The sequence below is a fragment of the Semicossyphus pulcher genome, unplaced genomic scaffold (assembly GCF_022749685.1).
Source record: "Semicossyphus pulcher isolate SPU_LCO1_2020_fin unplaced genomic scaffold, fSemPul1.0.p SCAF_11, whole genome shotgun sequence".
NCBI classification, from domain to species: Eukaryota; Metazoa; Chordata; class Actinopteri; order Labriformes; family Labridae; genus Semicossyphus; species Semicossyphus pulcher.
The window spans coordinates 20,928,847-20,952,371 of record NW_027211615.1 but is presented as its reverse complement, the minus strand read 5'-3'; the positions used below and the strand labels follow the sequence as shown (position 1 = coordinate 20,952,371).

The 23,525-nt window shown below is 45.6% G+C and overlaps 1 protein-coding gene across 1 annotated transcript in view; it reads right to left on the bottom strand.

The window, feature by feature from the left end:
* Window positions 1–328: 328 nt before the first annotated feature.
* The window catches only part of LOC138583747 (neurexin-3b), a 255,381-nt gene continuing 232,184 nt past the window's right edge, over window positions 329–23,525 (bottom strand). Inside the window, exons 15-16 of the mRNA XM_069655717.1 lie at window positions 13,603–13,681; window positions 329–3,010 (exon numbers count right to left, since the gene is read on the bottom strand). Coding sequence (XP_069511818.1) covers window positions 2,025–3,010; window positions 13,603–13,681 — 1,065 coding nt within the window. The 3' untranslated portion in view covers window positions 329–2,024. The remainder of the gene's footprint in view (window positions 3,011–13,602; window positions 13,682–23,525) is intronic.

Below are 23,525 nucleotides of genomic sequence, written 5' to 3'. Positions count from 1 at the left end.
ACTGAGGTGATAGCAAACGGATGAGAAACCGTCGTTCGGTTGAATAGTCTGAGACGGTATCTACCTCCATCCCCTCCTCGCTCTGTCTTCTCCAGCCTTTACACCACAACACAGACGAGTGAGTGACAGCCGAGCCCGCAGTCTAACATCCAAAAAAAGTTTGGGAACAACATTTTTTATTTCTGGGAATTGTTTGGAGTCAAAGGAGCAGAAGACAATAATAATTAACCGGTCGAAAAAAGCCAAGTACCAACACAAAAAATCAAAGTGAACATACACACCGACTGATTCTGCATGGAAACGAATGAGAACAAAGAACTTCAGCAGTAAATAATGACATTAAAAAAAAACAACATATTGCCAAAGGAGATAAAAATGAGACGTGAACTCAGCTACACGGTAAAAATAAAACAGATGCAAAAAGACGAGTTGAGCAGACGAGAACATTGAGTTTAAAAAAACAACGTAAGAAAACAAACACCTGTTAGTCAGTAAGGTGCTAGCAATAGATCTCCAAATCCACCGTTATCTGTATTTATTCTCTTGTTCTGTTTTTTAAATTTCCAATAAAAAAATAAAGAACATGATGAAAGTAATCTGAGAGTAAAGAGGAGTCCCTAACACACGGTCTGAGGGAGGTGTTTGCTATTTGACTGACAGCTTCCCATGGTCAAATATTCATGCGACTGAAGAGAAACACCATCCAGAGAGACTAGACGTCTAATCTAACAACATTTGCTCCCCGCCCGAACACACGCCATCCTGTGCACATGGTTTGTTATCTCCAGGCGTCCCCGGGCCAAACGATAGCAGTGATTTTTTTATGTCATGTTGCTACAGCAGGAAAATCAAATGATCCGTCTATACAAGAAAGGGTTTAACAAAATCAACAGAAAGTGTTTTCTGTACAATATTGACCTGCAAAGCACAACGGCTATGATGTAATAAAATATGTAAACAATTTGCTGTTTTTGACACAGTCATTGAATCACACTTGTTCACACTGGAGCGAGTCTGCAGCTCGGATAGTTTTTTTTTTTAAAGATTGAGACATTTAAATTGCCGCAGAATCTCAGGAAATGTAACAAAAAAAACTGACAGAAAAATGACACGAAGAAAAAAATAAAAATTGCTATCAGAGATTTAAAATTCAGAGATGTAACAATGTGTTGTGCATTTCGCCTGGTGGATCCACTCTCGCACGCTTGAAAAAAAAACACCATCTAGAATTTGGATGCCATGCTTAGCGGTCCAATCCTTAGCTGAGACGTGAGGGAGGGAGAGAGAAGTATGAAGATACATTACTGTATCACATCCTGCTGAGCGGTCACTGAGCACTGCCTGGTCAACCCTGACTGGACATCATCCTTCAACAAAAACAACCTAGATTCAATAAATGAATAAATTAGCCACTAAATGAATAAATAAAAAAACAAACGAATAAAAAGACGGCTAAAAGTACACCTATACTTTAGCTCGTTGCGTCCCGTGAAAGCTACATTTAATGAAACCGTTTGAAATGTGAAATCATGTTTCGACTTCAGACTTTCCCGACAATCATAGTTTCTTGAGGTCCCTCACTTACACAGATGCCAGCACCACGTCACATACACCTCACATGCATGCTCAGAATGGCCGAAATGACAGTGAGCGTATTTTACAGGGTTACAATGGACAAGGTCGTCAGTACTCCAAGGATCACACACCTCTTGACAGTCACGTTGGGGTCGTGTGGATGTTCGAGTGATGTTATTCACACTGCCAAATGTCTCCAGCAGGGACTCCTAAAAAGATCCACACTGAGTCCCGCTGAAGTCGTACTGCATTGTCTCTCCGTAATGCTTACAATAGTAAGTGTGCTGCCATTAGCCAAGGTTCTTTAAAGTGTTTCAGGACTCAGTAAGAGTTCTCAGGAGGTTTTATCCTTTTTAAATCACAGTTGCCAATATGGTACTGTCAAAATGTTTATAACTTTGTTCCAAACAGTTTGTTTTCTATGTGTTGGGAAATGACTGGATTTCTTTCTATACATAATATTCCTTGTCCTTGTCTTTCGGTCTCTTGCTACTGGCGCTGCCTTTGGCGCTGCCGCTGGGCGTTTTATCCTTCACCACAGCGCCGTTGGTTTGCGCCGAGTTGCTGATGTAGTTGCGCGTCTCGTCCACCTGGTAGGAACCCTCGTCCCTGTTCCTGTACTTGTACATGGCGTAGAGGAGGATGAGGATGCAGAGGGCCGCGGCTGACACGATGCCCACCACCATGCCCGTGGTACTGCTGGATTCCCGGATCACCTCTGAGGCCCCCGGGGGAACCCGCCGCACCACGCCGGGCACGGTGGGCAAGGCGGCGGGCACCGTGCGCAGCATGGGCGAGGTGATGAAGGGACCCCGTGGCTTGGTGCCGTCCAGATCGAAGGACGTGGGCAGGGGCAGCAGGAGTATATCCGGCTGCGGGGGTTTAACCTCGCGGTTGTTCATTTTCCCGGCGGGCAGCTTGGGTGGCGTGTCCGAGGGGACCGCCGCCGGCGGCGTGCCCCGGGGGTCGGGCAGAGGCGAGGTGGGTGTAGTCCTACCTGCCTCAGAGGCTTTGCTAGGCCTCAAGTCCTTGGCCTCCCACTTGGGCGCGAGGGCTTTGTAGCCGCCTTCATAGGCCGATGTGGTCAAGATCTTATCTGTTACCAGGGAGAAGGTGGTGTAAAAATCTTCATCGTCAGTCGGGGGCAGGCTAGAGTCGAAAGCTTCGCCAGAGCCAAACCCCGAAATCACCATGCCATCATCATCATCATCATCACCATCATCACCACCATCACCATCATCACAATCATCGCTGCCTCGGTCCGACAAGCAAGGTACCCCCGCCTCAGTGGCCATGGCCAAGGATTCTTTGGTGGTCTCAATAATGGTGAGGACGGGGCGGAGGGTGGGGGGGAGGGGGATGAAGGGAGAACGGGTGGAAACAGAAGGGATGTCTATGGGGTCCTCGACTAGCACGGGGATGACTAGCTCCCCTCCTGAAAGGGAAAGAGAGAAACAAAAGACGAGTCAGAGGGGCAGAAAGACTTCAGCCAGCGGAGCAAGAAGCAGCCAAACACCAAAAGAACCAAAGAACCAAAGAACGTAAGAAGCAAAGCTCAACAAAGGAAGGAAAGGAACTGAAAGGAAAGAAAGAAAAGAAATAAAGAACAGAAAGTACTGTACCAGTGCAAAAACAATGAAACTCAGAACCAAACAAGACCCAAACTGAAAGAAAACAACAGCCATAAAGAACGTTGCATCAAAAGGCTTTGAGGGATGCGCAGGGTGAGCCGCATTAACTGCCTCCTCACATTAACTCCTGCTCTGCTATTATCAGGACTACTTTGACACTGCACTACAAACTAGCCTGTTCAATGTGCTGCATGCATATTCATTATTCACTACGGCTATTTATAATAATGTGTGAATTACGCCTGATGCCACCCAAATTGGGGCCATATATTTAGCTCTATCTGATGCCGCAGCTTATTCCCCCACATGAGGGACTAGTTCAGGCTTTTAAGAGGCTTGTTTCATTTATTTTTTATTGTGAATCCTTTTTAGCCCGTTCAAGAAACTGAGCACCAGAAGATGCGCTCTGTGGATAAAAGGAAGCAGAGGGTATTAGCATTTGTTTGCAATTCAAGTTGAAGTCAGCGGGCCTGAAAGGAAGCTAACTAAGTCTGAAATGAGAAACTGTTTGCAAGGTGTTTCATATAGCTGCTCAGAGAGGCACTCTTTAACCCCGGTGACCTAAATGTGTGAACGAATGCTAACAGATCCTGCATCATAAGCTGACACGACTAAAAAAGTGTGTTCAGGCTGGAAATACTCCAAAGTCCAAAAACACGAGCTGAAGCCTCTTAAAAAGCCCGATTTGCAAGGGGCGCGCGCTGATCTACAACTGAACCAGATAAAAGTCAGCACTCACAGGTCGTGTGAAGAAACGGAGGCAACTTCTTGCCTCAGCATAAGTGGGCTCCCCTATTTGCCCTAGCCTCTTGCCTTTTGACCCCTACAGTTACCACGATGGCACAAAGTCACCAGGCAGTTCAATGACACCTGAATGTTTCTGATCGCTGGAGAATCCGGCTTGTAACGGCTCGTCTTCTCCATCTCAGAGTGATATTAGAACATAATTGATTATAATGTAAGACTTATTTTTAATTAGAATAAATCCATCCTTGAACACTTGATAGCTTTATTAGTCAAACCTGCCTGTTTGACGACTACAAAGAGTGCGAAACATTCAGACGTCCATTGAAGCTGCTTCTCCTCTTGCCAAAGCGGCTTGTTTGTACATTGCAAAGGCTCACAAACAGGGCACTAGAAAGAGATGCAAACCTTTTTGGAACAATAAAAGAAAAAGAAGACAACGGAAATGAAAGGAAAATAAAAAAATAATAATTAAGGCATTGCAAAAAAGAGTCCAAGAGTTAGAGCAAACATCGTTAAATAAAAGAAAACATTCACAAAGTAAAGACACAGATAGAGCTATCCAGAGAGGGATTAGTAACAGGTAAGTAGAAAAAAAAACAGCTCGGAAAATCATAAAAGCCTACGAGAGAGAAAAAAAAAAAGAACGTTTCAAAGGAAGAAAGCATACCATCAGTTTTGTCAACTTACATCAACAAATTGCCCGCATGATTTTGGCAGGAAGAAAAAAAAATTTACAAAAGAAAGTTGTGTAAGAATGCCTTTGGACAAGTTAGGTTAGTTTCTTTTTTTTTTTAAGCAACTTCTGATTAAGTAGTATATATTTCTCTTTTTAGACAGGATGGTACAGGGAGGCAACAACACATACATCCACACATCATGACATGAAAAATAATCTTCACCATTCTGTTCAGGATATCTTTTTTTTTATCAGCTTTTTTTAAATGTCATTTTATATCAAAAGAAAACTGTATATTTATAGTTCTTGCTTGGATAGATAAGTCTCTCCATAAATATCTACAGCCTGATCACATGTCTTTTTTTTGTTTCTTTTTTTTGCTCGACTTTAGCTCGATCAGTAATGAACAAATGGATGACTGTACATATCTTAGATCTCTACGTAAAGGGTTCGGGAGGAAGGGGGTGTGAGACGGGGTGGGACCTATGAACATACTAGGAAGGAAATGACATAGATGGGGGTGAACGTGTACATCAGTTGCCATGTCCATGTAAAGGCGGCACGAAGCGGTCGGGCGGCATTAGAGCTTTTGGCTGTAAGGAAGGGATGGGGATATACAAACAATGAGCATATACATGCCCATCTACAAAAGAGAACAGCACTCTCAACACTGACAGTTTTACAAACCCTAAGCTGCAACTTCTTTGCCATGCACAAATTAATCGACTCCAAATTTCAATGAGAAAGAAAGAGCTACTAAATAACAGGACAATATTAGAGATCAGCATAGAAACAGTTTGGAACAGTTTGCACAGGTAGGGTCTACTTTGGAGGTGTCTTCTCTTTTTTCTCTATGAGGACGTGACTTTGCAATCCCAATGAATCTTTTTTTTTGGATTTGAGACCCAAACTTTTAAAAACCTTCTGCTGATTAGAAAAAGTCATAGAGAAAAGAGGAAGCGTCATTCTAATTAGGGTAGAAATCATTAAACATTTGCAGTAGTGATTCTTATCAAATTAGCAGTTAAAATTTGAACATTTCCAGAAAAGAAACAGAGACACATATATGTGATTGAACATATATGTACAAAAAATAAAAAGACAAAACAGATTAGCAAGCAAGAAAGGAAGGCAGTAAATTTATCACACTATCAAAGATGAACAACCAGAAAGCACACACTGAGGCAGACAAAGAGAGGGAGGGACAGTTTATAGGCAAAGTGTCACCACCTTCGTCTAACTAATAATAAAAGCTTTATTATTAGTTACTTCAATACATTTCTCTTGTTAGTATTTAAAACACAGGACAGGGCGTGCAGTCTGGATGTACGTCAGAGAGAGAGAGAGAGGTCAATCGGACATCTTTTGGATTTTAGTTCCACTAAGTTGGGTTAATGCATGCTTTAAGTAAGTTGCATTTAGGGAGAGTAATATACAATAACAATACAGCAAGCCATGGGACAGAAAGGGGGAGGGGCTTAAGAAGAGGGGGTCAGAGGTCAGTAAGAGGTCACTGCTAACCAAAGGGCTGTGGGATATTTCCTCAGGCAAAGAAACCATTCATCAAGAGAGGGAGCAGGTGCATTATGGGTGATCTATAGCCAACATTATGAGGCGTTTAAGCCCGCAGCATTCGCTAATTAATCAAGAGGGGAAGTAGAGTGGTAATTAATGAGCTCCTTTTTTTATTCGATGTTCAGATGCTTTGTGTTATGTGCATAACCAACAGCCTTTCGTTTGACAGATAAACACGGTGTGGGGGAGGAGTTCCACAAGAGCGCACGAGGGGGGGGAAGAGTTTATGTGCGTTACAGGAGATGTGAGAGGCACATTTGTCTTCAGATATCAGGCTGTGCTTCCTCGTCTGCAGGCTGGTTGCAGAAAACTCATTCATTAAGGAAGACCGGGTCTATCAGTTCTGAATTATTGAGGAAATATGGCGTCTGTCACACCGTACCGACTGCGTGTTATCGACTCTGACGTCTGAAATGTGTCCCGATGTGCACGCTCCGGAAGACGCACTGATGTCTGACATGATGCAGACCGAGATGAAGCGACTGCTAACATTGCATAACAAGTTTAATATTCTAATAACGGAGCCAAAGCCCTTGTCTTGTTAAGTAAACACTGGCAGCACAGAGTAAGTGATTTCATCAGAGGGTTTATTTACCCGTCTCTGCCCTTGTTGTCTTGGCCTTGTTTGCATCCGTTCTTGGCTAACAGCTTTCGGCGACTGTTAGCTTAGCGCTAAATCAACAAACACTCGGATAGGAAGGGAACCGCTGCAGCTAAGGGTCTGCAGTAAAGTCAGTGCAGAGGACCTTGATGTTTTGGTAAACACTTTAATCCCGTGTAAGCTCTTGCACAAGCGTTGCACATCTTGCTGCATTTCTGAAGCAGACAAACACGGCGCTTTCTAATGGGTTTGCTTAACCAGACTGCGTTTGTTTTTCCGCGCTCGTAAAGATGGATGAGGATTTTATTCTAAGCCTCTGCCTGCCTGGCAAATAATTCCCTACGCCCGCTAGACCTGCAGCCAGATACTGTGTTTTCCTTCCTTTCAAGCAACAGGAAGTCAGGACTTCAGGTGTTGCTTTGCAGCAGTGCCTGCTGGCCAGTGTTTGCATCAGTGGGAGAACTGATTATATCTCTTCAAGCCCTGAAAACTAGAGCATAAAACAAACTACATTTCCAGTGATTCAGCTGATTCCTGTCGATCGGCTGCGCCTGTGCTTTTGAAGAGGAATTAAGTAAATGTAGTTACTTCTGAATGGCTGATTACCTCAGCAGCTTGGAGGCTACGGATGCAGAAATCTCAGAGCAGCACTTTCCCTCCTCTTGCCTCCACTCCCTCTCTCTCTTCTCCCTCTCTCTCTCTCGGCCTGATCCCCGTGTCCATCCAGCATTTGCTGAGGCTTCTGAATGGAGATGAATCCCGCCGGTGTGTCGGGGATTTGACGACGCTCCGCCATAAAAGCGGAAAGCCGGTGCACCAGCACCAACCAAGGATGAACTGAGTCAATGGGATTTCGACGCTGCAAATTGTGGGTGAGTCAGTGGTTTGGGGCCCTGAAAATCCCATTGTGGCTGCGCATATTGTTCACAGAGACCTGCTGTAGCAGATTCATTCACCTCTACCCACCACAGGTAGGGAGCTGATTACCAGAGAGCCAGCAAAACATAGCGGACGTGCTTAAAGGGACATGCCAGGGATTATATTGGTGCCCAAGTGAATAGCTGAACTCTCCAGAAACATGTACAGTAAAACGCTGAGCACTTTACCCTGCTTTTAAATTATCTTATCTTGCCCATGCAGACCACTACCAAGAGAGGTCTAATTTCTTTCTGATGGACACTCCACTTCCATCCTAAAAGTTAAAGGATGTTCCGTCTTTAACTCCAGGAGAGGTCTGCCCTGCGAGGATGCAGGAGCTGCCCGTGGCTGCAGCAGCTCTCTGCCGGGGGGGCGTCCTGAAGCCACAGCGCATGGCAGATAGCTCTTAATCCGTCATCATGAGGCCGGGCGCAGCCTGGCGTATTAAATTGGCATCTCCAGCAGGCGTGGCGACTCGCCCCTGTCAGCCGGTCGATTTGCTGTACAGCCATTAGGCTGCACCTCTGCACTCAGCGGACATGTGTCAGCTGAATAACCTTTAAACTGATCTGAGGCCTGTGTTGAAGTGACAGCCGGCCCGATGGGGCTTGACGGAAGCCATAGCGGACGCCGCGGGAAAATGCAGTGATCCATCCCTATCATAGTTCATTCTGCACCCTACACGTGTTGGGACTCTTCATATACAGTGATGAAGAAATCACACTGTATTACATCCTCAGACTTTACCCAGCAAGGCCAGTGAGATGAGGAGACATCCATAAACGTTACATCTGCTTGCTCTGCGCTTCACTTCATCAAAGGCTGAAAGGGTAATGGCGCATGCAGGACCATTTATGGCCCTTATATTAAATACACAATCTTTTTTACGATCTATTTGACTGGCACATGGAGGGCAACAGGCGGCCGGTTTGGGGAGATTTAGTGGGAGGCTGTCATCTCGTGAAAGATGACAATGCTGGTTTGTTTAAACAGAAACAACCTACCTGGGTGTTTATTTTCTGAGGCAATGCAGGGGGAAGTTTAACAGTTTGAAATGCGGCAAAAAGTGTGGAGGCTGGTGTGATGGATGGGTGCACAAAGCATACGCCCATCCACAGGAGCGTGTGTCCCATCTCTGACTAACAGTGGTTTCCAATATCCCTAAACCTGGTCTGTTAGGGGGCGAGGCAACAAACTGTAAACAAAACACTGACATCTTGTAAAGTTAACATGGCACATGTGTGAGCAAACTGTTCTTTCAGCAACATTAGCTTTCATTTGGAGTCAGTTTTCTCCACCTGATGAACTTCAGTCCGATTTGCTCTAATTTTAGCTCTGATTGGGTCTCCTCCCACTCTGACTCCTGAGAGAAACAGCTGACCTTTAAGCTGCTTGATGCTTCACTTTGTTCACCAGTTCATTAGAAGTCACTAGCTGGTCTGTTGGTTGTTTGGAGAGTAAACCTAAAGAATAAGGTTCCAACACATTAACCAAAACAATGCTGCATTCAGCTGAGGGGAAGCGCAAGTGGTTGATACATTTCTGTGGGACTGCCACAATTAGCAATTAGCTATTATTATCATATCATTGTGGCACTGCTGCTCTAAGTTAAATTAATAATGTCGAAGATTTTCATTTAAATAAATGTCTGTTAAGTCTCTATCTATCACCGAATGAGGTAACACAATGGTGATTGAGCCTATGGCCCACTGATGAAAGCCTTTATACTTTGCAGTATTACAGACTGGGTGTCTGGTGCGACTTTCGCTGTAAAAATCACAAGCGGCGCCCAGTTAGTGACGCGTTTTCCATCAGCCAGCAGTGGTTGGTCTGCCAGAGAGGGTAGGCGGAGCTAAGCGGCTGCTTTTCCGCTCTCTATAAGCATTGCGAGTAAACAGTAATCTACTATGGCTGAACAAACAAAGAAAAGATCGATGACTACAGATACAACTTCAACAATAAGTGAAAATCCAAAGAGGAAGAAACAACCTCGACGCTCAGATGAAGGCAAACTAAAAAGGAAAGCGACCGCCAGCGAGGAAAATCAAGAGTTACAACCGGAGCCAACCGTGGACGTCACACATGCAACACTTTCTGGGTATCGCAACAGGTGCCGCCAAAGAGAACGAAACTGAGATCTTCGAGATTAACACTTTAATGTATAAGGACTTGATGTTTGTCTACTTTACTGGCATTGATGTTATTGTTACAGCAGCACTGCTGCAGTATTGCTTTCATGTGGCCACATATTGAATTCCTCCTGCAAGAAAAAACACAGGTGTAACTAATAACATTTATGATGGCTGTGTGTTCCAGGGCCTCCTGATCGTGCACGTCTCTCGTCTAACAGAGCAAAGCCATCACTGATGTTATTAGTAACACCCACGCTTTCTCTGCTGTGACAAGTCAAACGTCCACCTGCATTGGTGCATGAGCTAACCCTGTGATAAGCCGGCCTTTTCAACTGCAGCTCTTATGAATCTGCATTGAGATAATAATTAACAGTTGGTCTGACTAATATGAGGTTTTATAGGATTTAAAGCAACGTGAAGGCACCGTATGTACGAACCAAACATCTGATTTATACTTGGGTTTATCGAAATCATTTGCATCAATTACTGAAATATAATTACATATTAATCACAAAATTGCTCTGATTACACGGCGAAGAGAAGCTGCCACACTTTTAATCAGTTAATCACTGTGAAATTAAATCATAAATTGACTTATTTGTTCTCTAAACGGAGCTTTGCTTGTTTTTTATTGGTGATTTTCAGATTGAACCCCTGCATGTAGTTAATCACTCGAGTAACGCAAACATGTGCAGGTTCTTACTCAGCGCACACTCCTCATGTGCTCTCTTGTGGAACTCCCACGGGGGACGGAGGGGAAAAGGTAAGGTTTAACAGTTTCATTAAACACACGGACAACAGGAACACGAGACGAGCACGTACAGCAGACAGACAGGCTGTTTGGCAGACACAGACAGAGCACAGACACAGACAGCAGGCACAAGCACAAACACGAGACGCCTCGGAGGGAGGAGCTGCTGCTGCTGCTGCTGCTGCAGCGGCGCAGGACCACCGCTGCACACACACACACACACACACACACGCACACTGACATGTAGTAGAAGCCAGCTGGGGGTTAGCCTGAGACTTATGGGTGGAGAAGAAGCAGCACACAAAATGGATGCCAATCATATCCATGCAGAAGCGGGGGAGTTTGGGGGGAGAGGATTATAAGTTAGTCTATAGAGCTGCGGTACAGTCCAGTACAGTGTGCATGCCACAAATGCCTTCTACTTGGAGCAACAGATAGAATAGAAAAACAGATATACTTTGTGGCAATAAAAGTCTTTTTATGCCATCTGCATTCAAACAGACATGTATATGCAGAAAGGCTAAAAGAAAGAAGGTGGGTGAGTCGGGATGGACGGGGGGAGGGGAGGGATGGGGGGGCGGGGGTTAACGCTCAGAGGGGGAGACAGGGAGTCATTCTTTCACACACAACTTTCTTGAGACAGAATGGGGTTGCCTGCACAAGGCCAAAAAAAGGATGATGGCAAGAAAAGATTTTGTTGCCGTTCATTTCCCTATGTTGTATCGAAAAATGGGGGGGGGGGATGTTTCTTTAGAAGCCATGTGGCACAAAAAAAAAAAAAACATGATGAGGAGGTGAACTTTGAATTTTCCAACCACCAAAAGTTCATGCGGCACAAGATGAGGCAAAAACGGGAGGAGTGGCTCTATCCTTGCTTGGAGGATGGACGACGGATGATGAGGAGGACACCAAAGAAAAGAAAACAAACCAAAGGAAAACAAAAACCCTGAACCACAACAAACCACCGCACTCCACCCGCCCCCCCCCCCCCCAGCCACCCCCAAAAGGAAAAGCCCAAACAAAAAAAACGCTCAAATCTTAAGCAACCCAGCAGCTGGGTCCAAATCGATACAGAGGAGAGATGTTCATATGTGCATCACAGGAGAAAAAAAAAAACAGAATGCAACAGAAAAAGAAACCAACACCATGTCATGCAACTGTTCATACGACTGGAAGCGGGGCAGGAATGAGGGTATGAATTTCTGTGTCCACATGGTGAAATGTGCGGTTATGTATGAGTGTGTATGACTACTTATGTTGCCACTATATGAGGGGAGGGTACCATGTCAAACTTTCACTACACTTTGTTGCACTCTCACTTTTGAGAACACTTGGGTTTGAGTTTTTTGTTTTAATGAAAACATATAAAAAAATAAAAGCTGTGAAAATTCGCCAGTTCAATTCCAATTATCTCGGGCTGAAGAAAGCGACTCGAGCTTCTAGATAAAGAGGCTAAACGCCGCACGGACGTACGGGGGAAATGGCTTTCTCTCAACATCAGAAAGCCATAAGCACAGGGACCTAAATGTGGCCGTAATTTTAAAGAAACAAACGCTAATACAGTGCGATAAGGCTTCAGAGTAAATGAGTTCCTGCACCGATTGGAAGAAAAAGGTAGAATTAGGAGCGGGATATCTCCTGACGTACGCAGAAAGAGCTCATTTCCCAGAGAAATATAGAAATGCCTGATTGTCTGTTTGGCTCTCCGAGCAGCGATAACAAAGGGCGCTGCATTGTTTAATTTCGGCTTATTATTAACAGTGAAAAGTGGACATATGCTCGGTGCTAAGCTGAGCCATATTTAGCCAGATTAACGCGGCATCAATTAGTCCGTTATGATGGCGCGCTGAAGGACAGTGAAGCCATTAAAATCGCCTGAGCCGTTAATGATTTCCAGAGTGCCTAAGGGGAGATGCCTTTCACATACTAAGCCGGTTTCAGTCGAGCTCACGCTCTCCTGGTTCGCTCCAAACTGCTCGGATGTATGCCAACAGCTCCCGGGCACAGGAGTGATTGACAGCTGCGTGTTCAGAAGTCGTCCAAACCCAAGTTGCCTCAAAATAACCACTCCTTTTAAGAATCTACGCCTTTATTTCCAGCTCTGGTTTTATTTTGAAACTCCACTGTTTGGGTGTCTTATCACTTTGATTCTTATCACAAAGTGATACGTGTGTGTGTGTGTGTGTGTTTGAGTATGTCTCTGTGTGTGTGTGTGTAAAGGGAGGAGGGAAGAGAGACGATGCGCACAGAAATTCGAGGATATCTGTTCTCTATTAGAATGTTTCAGGTAAGGCAAGCCTCCGACGAAGGAAACAGAGGTACAAACAAGAGAAGAAGAAGAAGGGAGGAAGAGGCTCTGTTGCAGTTAGTCTGCTACATATCACAGTATCTATGCTGAAAGCATCTTTGTTCTCGAAAGAATCTCAAAATGTATCCTCTGTCAAGAGAGACGCACACACACGCACAGCAAGAGGAAATCAACCATGTACAGGACAGATACATTTTGAAGCATCAGTGCGGGCGACATGGGGCTTGATACTAATTTCGTACTTTGTTGAGTAAAGTTTTGCTCTCGACTGAATGCTGAGAGAACAAAATTAGTATCAACGCTTCGTCATGTCTGCAGCCAGTGGCCCCATAGCTAAGTGTAACTTGTCTTTGAGATGAAAGGTATGAGCAGCTGACTATAAGATGTGAGCGTTTACTTGTTATAGTTAAACTTCCTGCAGAGGGCATGCTAAGGATGTAGAGATTCTTACTGCTTTCATCCATCTCCAAAGAGTTCTTTAAACTTTAGATATACACTGAGAACCCCTCACACTAGTGTATATTTCTCACAGTGGCTACTTTTCAGAGGGCTTTTTTTTTGAAGTTACACTTGAAGCTCCCATGGGACATGATGCTAAGAGGAGAGGCTCCTCGGTAGCAAATCAAAGAAAAGAGAAGGAGAAATAGACCAGGTTCAGAGCAAGCACAACTCGACACACCCATCCCACCTGCATGTCCGGAGTCGCACTCTTCCAGGTCCTCGTCGTCGCTGGAGCACTCGGCCGACGAGACAATGTCATCGGTCGTCTGCGGAGAAAAAGAGACACATGCACAGGAGAATGAAGCGAGGCCTGCTGCAGGAGAGTGAGTCCTCAGCTATACTGCCCGCAGCCGCTCCATCCAAGGATATCTCGGCACACACAGACCTCTCCGCCTGTCCTTCGGCTTCCATATATCACTTGGAGTCAATCATATTTCACAGTGTTTATCATTCTTCACTTTATGTGCTTTCCACCTCCGCAGATAATTGTTTTCCTTCACCCTCCGCACTCTGCCTCCGATTATTTATCGCCCCTCTCCTCCTCTGTCGTCCACAATCAATGGCCCCACCAAGCCCTCACAGATCAACACTGTCCCGGCTTCTGATTTGTGCTAAAGGGTGCGGAGGGAGGGAGGGATGGGGCGGCAGACTTGCAAGCTACACCCGGACCAGCGATGGATTATCTGCACCTTCCAGTTCGCACAATTCTGATTTATCCCCTCCTCCCCCCCTTCCACCCATTCCCTTTTTTCGGGTCGACCCACGGAGGACAGAGGGAGGGGAGGGGGGGGTTGTATTTCAGCGACGGTGCGCTGGGCAGCCGGCGTTTATTAGAATGAATCAGCGGGGCGATAAAATAAACCCTGTCACCGAGCAGGGTTATGAAATCAGAGCGCTGATTGAGTTTTCCAGTCCTGGCCGAGGGTGTGGGGCTCTAAATATCATTGAGTTTGACAGACTAATGAAACGCGCCCCCATGCTTGCGCTGCCGCTTTCAACAGGGCCCGGAGAAAGCTGTCTACCTCCATCCTCTGCATACGCGCGCACACGCTGGCGTTCGACATGAATTCGTACCAAACCTCACAGCGAAAAACTCCATTTTTCAAAGCTTTTCTCCTAATGTGCGCTGTGATTATGCAGGAGGCTCTGTGCTGTTTTCTGTGTCGCTACATTTGATAATGTGTTAATGCGTGTTTGTGCTGGCGTGCATAATGCGCCACATTATGTACTGTACTCCAGCACGAGGAGGCAGGGAGGGGAGGCTCTAAACTAAATTGCTGTAAAATATGGCCCCTTGGTAAACATGACTATTTATTGAAGCCACATTACGGGCGTAAAAGTCTTGGTTATTGCTGAAAGAGGGTTATTGCTTGTTATTATGATGGCGGCAGATGTGGGAGGCAGGGACACAGTGAGGGAGATGAAAAAAGCCGGAGCCACTTCAAAGTCTGTTCCAGCAATTTCAGCCCCAGACCATCGCACCATAACCCAGCAGCCACTGAAAACACTGCCTTTTCTCTCGCCCGTTCATGCCGCATTTCTCTGCAGCTGACGCCGACAGCGTCTCGGCACACACAGCAAATATTGTCTCCGCCTCGGACTCGGCGGCTTAGCAGAGCCTCACACATCAATCTACATGCTGTAAATACATTTAACCGAAAAGAGGATCTGCTATTATTTAAGCAAGCGTGCGATTTTTTTTAATACATTATATAAACATTTTGGAGCACCACAGATTAATCTGCTAACAAAGCATATGCATCCTCAGCTTATCCCTCTTTTCGGGGATGCACTTCATTATGTAGATTTTGTCTCATGTCTCAATTAGCACCCAAGATGCTTACCCAAAAACATGGACGCAACACGGGGCAAATCTACATCATATTTAGCGTGTTTACATGCATGCAAGTAACCGGGGCAACAGTGGGCTGATTCCCCAACCCCAAACATCAAAGGAGGAAGATACATTCCATCCACAGTGTGACTAAAACCAAATGAGACTCAAATCTCTCTGTGCGAAAAGAAGAAATAAATCTACGTCAGACTAAGACGAGGGTAAGGTTACTTAATCCCGTGTAAATCTCTGGATCTACACGAAGGCTGCAGACACACAGCGCGCAGACAGAGATATCAGAAGACATCTTGTTCCGTCTTCTGAAGAGCACTGTTATAAATTTGTAATCTCGTTCATTTCTTATGCGAAAAGAAAATAAAATCCGTTGAATAACGCATGACGCGCTGTAATGAGATATGACGAACTTGCAGAGGGGATCCTTCTCATGTTCGGATCAGCCTGTAGGAATTAGCTTCTCGTTCGTTTTATAATATTCCCTCATGTAGTGGGGTGTGCTGCAAGAGAGGAGAAAACCCTTCGGAAAAGTGCTGCAATCATCAGACCGGCGGCCTCCCTACATGTTTTAATGCTCACACTATCAATGCAGCAGAAATTAATTAAGAGAGACAAAACTCGGCGTTTAGCTTTCACTGTTAACGCGCACTTTGAGACTCTGGGCTAAAATGGGCTGCAGAATTTTATACTGTATAAAATAATGATGAGAACATTTGTTATGGAGCTAGTTCCTGACCTTAATTTGTCTGATGTACCCCCACAGGCCTTCAAATAAGTACTCCTTCATCGTGCTCCAGATGTGTTCCTTTAAAATGGATGTTACTTTATGTTTAATTATTTAAGGAGGAGTTAATTTATTAACCGTGGTGTTGCCGGTTCAAGCTCAAACCAGAACGGCCCTCACGCTCTAAGTGGTCATTAATGAAGCCGTGGAGATAAAATGGATCACTCTAATTTTTTCCAGCTCGTCACTGTTCCACAGCAGCGCCTCCTCCTCCTGCCAAAACGTACTTCAGTGTGTAAATCTTGTTTTTGTATGTGTCCTTAATGATTATCTACAGTAAGTCATTTCCTGGAAAACTATTGGCGACCCATCCTCTACTCGGGGGGCGTATTCTGCCTCCAATGAAACACTTTGGGGGGAGTTCGCTAAAGGATTGCGCGGCTTTTGCGCCCGCTAAACCTGTGCAAATGACACAAAAAGACTTGATTCTCGAAGCGCACGCAGAGCAAACAGCATCTCTGTGCTCCGGTGCCGTTTGTGTGTGTTTAAATGAGTCATCATGCAGACATTTGGGGCAAATCTGGCCCTTTCCTATGCAAATGAACCTCCTGGCAAAAACGCCAGTGCTGCAGAGAGCTGGTGGTAACTGTGGCGCAGTGTTATAAGAAGGGCTGTCACGCTCAGTTTCCAGTGATCATGACGACAACTCCACAGTTGTGGGGCGGCTGTGGCTCAGTGGTAGAGTCGGTCGTCTTTCAATCAGAAGGTCGGAAGTTCGATCCCCAGCTCCCTCAGGCTACATGTTGAAGTGTCCTTGGGCAAGACACTGAACCCCAAATTGCTCCCGGTGGCATAGCCAACGGGCATGAATCACCCATCAGTGTGTGAATGGGTGAATGTGATATGTAGTGTAAAAGCAGCTCTGAGTGGTCGCAAAGACTAGAAAAGTGCTATATAAGTAGAGTCCATTTACGGTCTGGGGCCGTTACGCAGGACGGCGATTATCATATTGTCGAGCAGCTCGTTTAAAACATGAAGCTGCGTTACAGAAAGTAGTAAACACCTGTCGAGTCTGGACTGTACGATAAACTTTTAAAAGAGCTGCCCTCTCCTCTCCTTGCTCATCGTCCATCTGTGCGTGGAGTTGCGATCCGTCAGTGTGCGCTCAACTGATGCCTGAGAGCGCAGCACGGCGCAGCACAAAACAAGAGCAAACTGCACGGATCTGCGAAACTTTATGGGCGCGTTTGCGCTTGAATATCATCAGCGCGATTTGCTTTGTGAATCAGACCTTGAGACGGAGCAGACAGCGGGGGCAAATGATGCGCAATTTATGGGCTGCACGTCATTCTTAGTGAATTCCTTAGATTTTTGTGAGCTAGCTAGCAGGCTAATATCCCATGCTTGCTAACGCTATTGTCAAGCACTTTAGCCCTGTTGGCATCCTTAGCTTTTAGTTTTATTTTCTTTAAAGTTAATTTCTGGCCTTTTTTGCTTCATTTGAGAGTGAAGCTGAAGATAGTTGCAGGAAAGAGAGAGGGGATGACATGCAGCAAGGGGCCAGGGTTGGAATCGAACCCGACTCATCATGCAGGCTGTTTTTGCAGGTTACATGTAAACATGCAGAATCAAATAGTAATCTGCCCCTTAAAGGGAACTTCAACAGATAAAATCGGCAAATGCACAAATAAAATGTCTGCAAGGAGCTCAGGTGCTGTTCCCACAAGGACTGACTTTGCTATGACTGTGTTTACTATATAAGAAGGTGTGCGCTCAGTTAGTCAATACAATAAGGGTAAAATGGCACGGCTCTTAACCCCAAGGTAAGCCTCATTAAAAATGTTTATATCCTCTGTGCTCTCTCGGCTCAGCGAGGCCGAAACCCTGCACAGCACTGCAGAACTTTCCCGCTGAAAAAAATCATTAAGCACTTCATCTCTGAGCCTCTCCACATGAAAGAGGAGGACCGGCTGCCTCACCTCGTGTACTGTAAAGGTTGCATTTAAATGGTAGAAGGACACACTCACAGTCAATATATTCACTCGGCACTTGATTGAAAATCATCTGTGACTTCGAGTGAGAGACCCTCTCATCCCGGCGACTTTGATTCCACTCGGAGAAATTGAAGAGGGCTTTTGAAGTGTGATGTTTGACATTTGTAGATCCACTAGATGTGCCGCCTGATTCAATTTGATAAACATATGATGCATCTCCGCCAGTCACAACGGTTCAAGCTGAAGTGCTTCTCATGAAGGGCTTATGGGTGCCATTTTTCCGCATTTGGGTCTAATGCAGAAGCGATGAAGTGACACGCGGAGCTTACAGTCTTTCCCGCGAGTCGACCAGAGACGTCGATAATAACATATAGCATGAGGGCTGGATGCTGTAAATGCAAAGAGAGCTCGTGGAGCGGAAAAGGCATCTGCTGCATGTGTGTGCACTGATGGGAGTATGGCAGAATGATGCGGTTGGCCAGCGGGACTACAAAAACTGATTTCACAGCTGGGGAAATCCAATTCTCTGTCTAAATCTCCATAACATAGAGTGGGATATATTTTGGCAGCAAAGTGATTTCTTTTTTGGTGTAATTATTCTCAACAAATCGTCATTTTTTTAGAGAGCCTGGGCGGCTGGATTTACAGGCTGTTGTTATGTGTGAAGCTTTAATATGTGCGTGCTTTCTCCATCACGCACGATGATTTCAGAACATAAAATCTTCCACGCCATGTGCATCATGCATGATTATCCTGATTACCCCGCCTCAAACTCCACCAACAAACACCCGAGCTGAATCAATAACCAGACTTCATTAAAACAGCATTTACCTCTGACCACTTCAGCACATCAACTAAAAGGATCACACGCAGGATCGATGAAGATAGACAGCCTCCGTGAGAGACCGGGCTCAAAAAAAAAAACGCAGCTTTTAGTTTCACAACTGATGGCGCCGACGCGGACAAAAGTGGAGAATGTGCAAAGATGTCTCGACGAAGCTTCTGCGGTGTTTAATCAGGAAGTCTGGACGGACGACTGTGAATCAGCCGGCAGCGATGCAGAGACCATTAACAGGCGGAGCGGCAATTACCTCAGCAGCTGAATGGAGAGCATGCTACATCACCAGTCAGGCCTGACCTCAGAGTGAGCAAAGAGGCTGCAGGATTGATTAACAATAAAGCTGAAGCCTCTGAAACCAACACTTCTTTTATTCAAAACTTTGAGCTCGGTTTTTTAAGTGTTGTAAAAACACTTCATGCATATTATACCGAGAACATTTTGGGGCTTCGGGTTTGGCTGTAATCTTTCTCCTTGTCTCTACTAATCCTGCAACCAGAAGCAAAATCCAGTGCTGGTAAAAGTCAGGTCACCTACACAATATACTGCGCCTGAATGCAGCTTTTTGTAGACACTGATGGAGGACTGAAGCTGCTGCTGCTCTGCTAACGTGCTGCAATTCCTACAGGGCCAGTGTAGACAATGTGTTGGAAAATTACCTCTTTGTGTCTCTATCTCCAGCCCTTTGCCGTGGCTCAGCGAGGAGCCGCTGTGTGCGGACACTTTAGAGCTTACTCTTGGAAGGTACACACATTATTCTGACATATTTAGGTAGCTGAAACCTCATATTAGTTTAAAGGGAACTTGAAGGAGCAATTCGCCCTTGGAAAACGCCACTCTCAGTCAAAGCTGGTGTTCTCTGTAGTCGATAGAAGCAATAATATTTGAAATTGGCGCCATAGCTGTGGAGAAAGTTGTACAGCTACAGAAACAGCTCGTGGTTTCGCCTGTTCTACATTCCTACAACACCCAGAGTGCATTGCGCCCCTCCCTCTGAAAGGAGCGGCCCAGCGAGAGACGCTGGAGTGAAATACTACCGTTTCGCTGCAGGCAAACCTGACGATTTTGAGACATCAGAGGCAGGCGTCCAATTTTGAGGAAGTGTAGCTTAGCGAGCTCCCTGGCGTCAAACGCAGAGGTTTTCCAGGGCCCGTTGGAGAAGCGGATAGCGTCCTCCAAAGGCACAGAGTGACATTGCATTTTTTCTACCATAATGGCATTAGCTCCTCATAACAGCATGATAGGACTGAGGTTGAAAAAGGGGCGACCTGGCCCTTTAAGAATCCATTTTTACACACAAGTTTTGTCCCTCAGCAGCTACATTGAAATCAGATTAGGAAGAGGATGTCTTCAGGGTCAGTATGGACAGGCGGAACAATTAAAGTGACCAATAGCTCTTTCAGTGTGCTAATGTAATAGATGCTTTTCATAACACTCTGGTCACATGGCCAGGAGATGTCTCATAAAAAGCCAGCGACAAATAAAAACTCGCAGCCCCGCTCCCTTCTAGCCATATTAGGAGAAGCAGCGGTGGCACTGCAGGCGGCCGCGCTCCGCTACATCGAGCAGATAAATGCAACCGGTGTCTGACAGATTCCTTCCACAGCCAAATAAAATCCACTATTCAATACACTTTTTTTAGGCTTCCTAGCTAAGCACAGTCGGCCTGGTTCAAACAACAAGCAAAAAAACAGGAATGAAAAAGGCATGATGCATTTTCTTTCCAGTGTTTGTTCGTTATTGCAAATTAAAATTCATGTATTTTTGTGCTTCAAACTACTGAGGCATTTCTAATAATGTGCCTGCAGGAGCGAGAGCATTCACACCCTCTCTTTACGCCTCATGACTAATAATAAACGTGGCTGAACTCAGAAGATCCACGCGCTAAAACATGACTACTTTCCACAAGAAGCATATGTCCCCCACTCGGGAGAGCTGCACAACGACGTCAGCAGGCTGTACTCTGAAAAGCTAAACGAACAATGCTAAAATATACCTAAACTACAACTAATGATCACCTTTTCCGTAATGTATATTAGTGCTGACAGCCATCATGGAAGCGTCACACTGATCTGACAGAGATGGTTTCATCTTGGGATGAAACTCATCAGAAACATGGACGGTAACAGGAGCAGCTGCTGCGGCTGCGGCTGTGTACGCTGTCGAATATTCTGCTGAGCCTGATGGTGATTTGATCGGGCACATCAAAGCAGCGGCTTGTGCTCGGCAGGGGGAAAAAGAAAGACATAATGTACTCGACCACTGTCTGTAGTTCTCCCCTGGGTCAGTAGAAGCAGTGTAAAGGCTAAAAAGCAGCCGTGGCCCCCGGGTTACAAACATGACATGAAATATGAGCGCCAACAGTGCTGTATCTTAGAGAGGCGGGGGGGGGGGGGGGGCTCAGCATACATGCTTAAGTACAACACACTGAGTCATATCACCAGGGAGGGGCGGGGCTGGAGGTCGCTCCTGAACGCACCGCGGTCTTATCATAACAAATGACCTTCACATGTATTTGTGCCCACAGGGTGGAGGAAACACCGAGAAGCCTTTTGAGGCTAAGGGAAGACACAGCGTTATAGATCCACATTATAACCCCGCTCTCAAACCCAATTTGGTTTATTTACAATGCCAGAGTGCCCAATGGCAAAGCTGATTTTTATTTTTTTTTGCACTGAAGGGAATAAACCCCAAACAAATCAATTTTCCTCGAGCGCCTCATCCTGGCAGTCAGTTGCCATGGATATCCAACGTGGTTGCATGTGCTGAGATCAAAGTGACGCCGTCGAGGCAAGGGCGAATCAAAGGCACACGATTCAAAGCAACTTCTCCTTACCTAAGGTGGACACATATATATTTTTCACACATGTTAGACGGGGATACAGCGCGGAGCAGACTATTTCTCAGCTTGAGAAATGGCCCTGAAAGCGACAGACATCAGAGGTCAGTCTGACTCCAACTCCCATCTCCTCTTTCTCGCTATCTCGCTAATTCCCATTCCTCCACTCCACCAGCCGTCGAACCAAAATAAGATAGTCATCTCCGCGGCGGAAGCTTCGCCTTTCTATTGACGGCTGTCTGATGCGCGCGTTATCATGTCCGATCTGGGCTTTGACAGGCTGACAAGGGAGAGGCTTGTATTACAAGGGGAATCAATGGCGCTAGGCCATATCCCTATCAATAGGCTGCCACAACTCTTTTTGCTCACGCTCCCCGCTCTGTGACAGATAAGATGCTTTATCAGACAAATGTGAGGAATAAAAAACGGCAGCCGAGAGGTGTGTTAAAAACAACAGAAGGTGGTGATTCTAATAAAGCACTTGCGCGTGATGTTTAATCATCATTAAAGACGACATTGTTGAAAGATGAAAGCAAACACGAGTCGTGCAAAAAGCCTGGGAGTCCCTCTGTCAACCTTCTCCTTCAACACGGAGGATAAATTACGACGAAAATGAGCTCCAGAATCAACTTGTAAGGCCAAAGCCACACGCTAAATGATTTCCCAGATCAAATATTGATATTTCAAAATGAGCACCCTCTGTGGGCCTCTCTCAGCCGCCTCCTGGAGTCAGCACATTTTTCCTTTCCAGGTTTTTATAAAGAAATGGAATGAGGGTGGGCGAGCAGAGCAGCAGGGAAAACAGCTGGGAAGGTGGAAAAAAACTGGAAATGCATTTAATTTGTTCACCATCAGCGTGCCGTGTTGGTTCCAGCAGAATGGGTTATGTGCCGAGTATTTCTCTTTCTCTCAAGGACTGCCTTTGTACACAGAGCAGCCAGGGTTGCTGGCTCACAGCAAACTCTAATTGCCCCGAGGCCATAGGCAGCCACTTTCAAACAGGGTCATTCATCTTCCCATGGAAAAGGAAATGGTCTTTGGCCCTGATCCTTAATCACCCCCCTGCCGCAGTGTACAAGGTCATCAGGGAAGCCCCCGTGACAAACACGCTCACACACAAACATGTTCTGTACGTCCACACGCACATGCAGACAGGATGGATGAAAGACCGAAGGGGCCCCGAGGAGGGCCGGTGCCATGATGACAGACAGGTTGGGAGGTACAGGTGAGGTAAGCAGACAGAAACGGAAGGAAATGTCTCCTCTCTATGCACCGTCCTCAAGTGAAATTGGAGCAGCGATTACAGCTGGGAGTTACGGTTTGTGTTACCGTTTGTGGTTCCTCTCCCTTCAAAGAGGAAGTGCGGAATTCATGTGGATGTGGCGGTGAGCGGCGCTGAAAGGCGTGACCAAAGAAAAGGCAGGGAGAAGATGAGAGCGTGTGGGGGGGTAATAGGAGGAAGGGGTGAGTCAGGACAGGAACGGAGAGAGCTCCATTTTACTGCCGATCACAAGACATTGGCAGAGACGGGTCCTCAAAACAAAATTAAGGCAGTCCTGCTGGAGGAGCAGCGGAGCAGTGTTTCATGGAGAGAGACTACCAGTCAGAGTCTTTTGGTGCATCAGGCCTCTTTTCAGAACATTCAGTTTCCTGAAGCAGGAACAAAGATACATTTAGATTCATTAAGGAAGATATTTTCATGTTACATCTAATACAGACAGGTCATTTTTTAGAAGGTTTTGCAACTAGCAATGATTTGGATTTTGATCATTAAAAAGCCGGACAGCAATGAAACATCCTCATGACACGACATATTTAATATGATCATAACCCAAGCAAGCACTGTCGCCTCACAGCTAGAAGGTT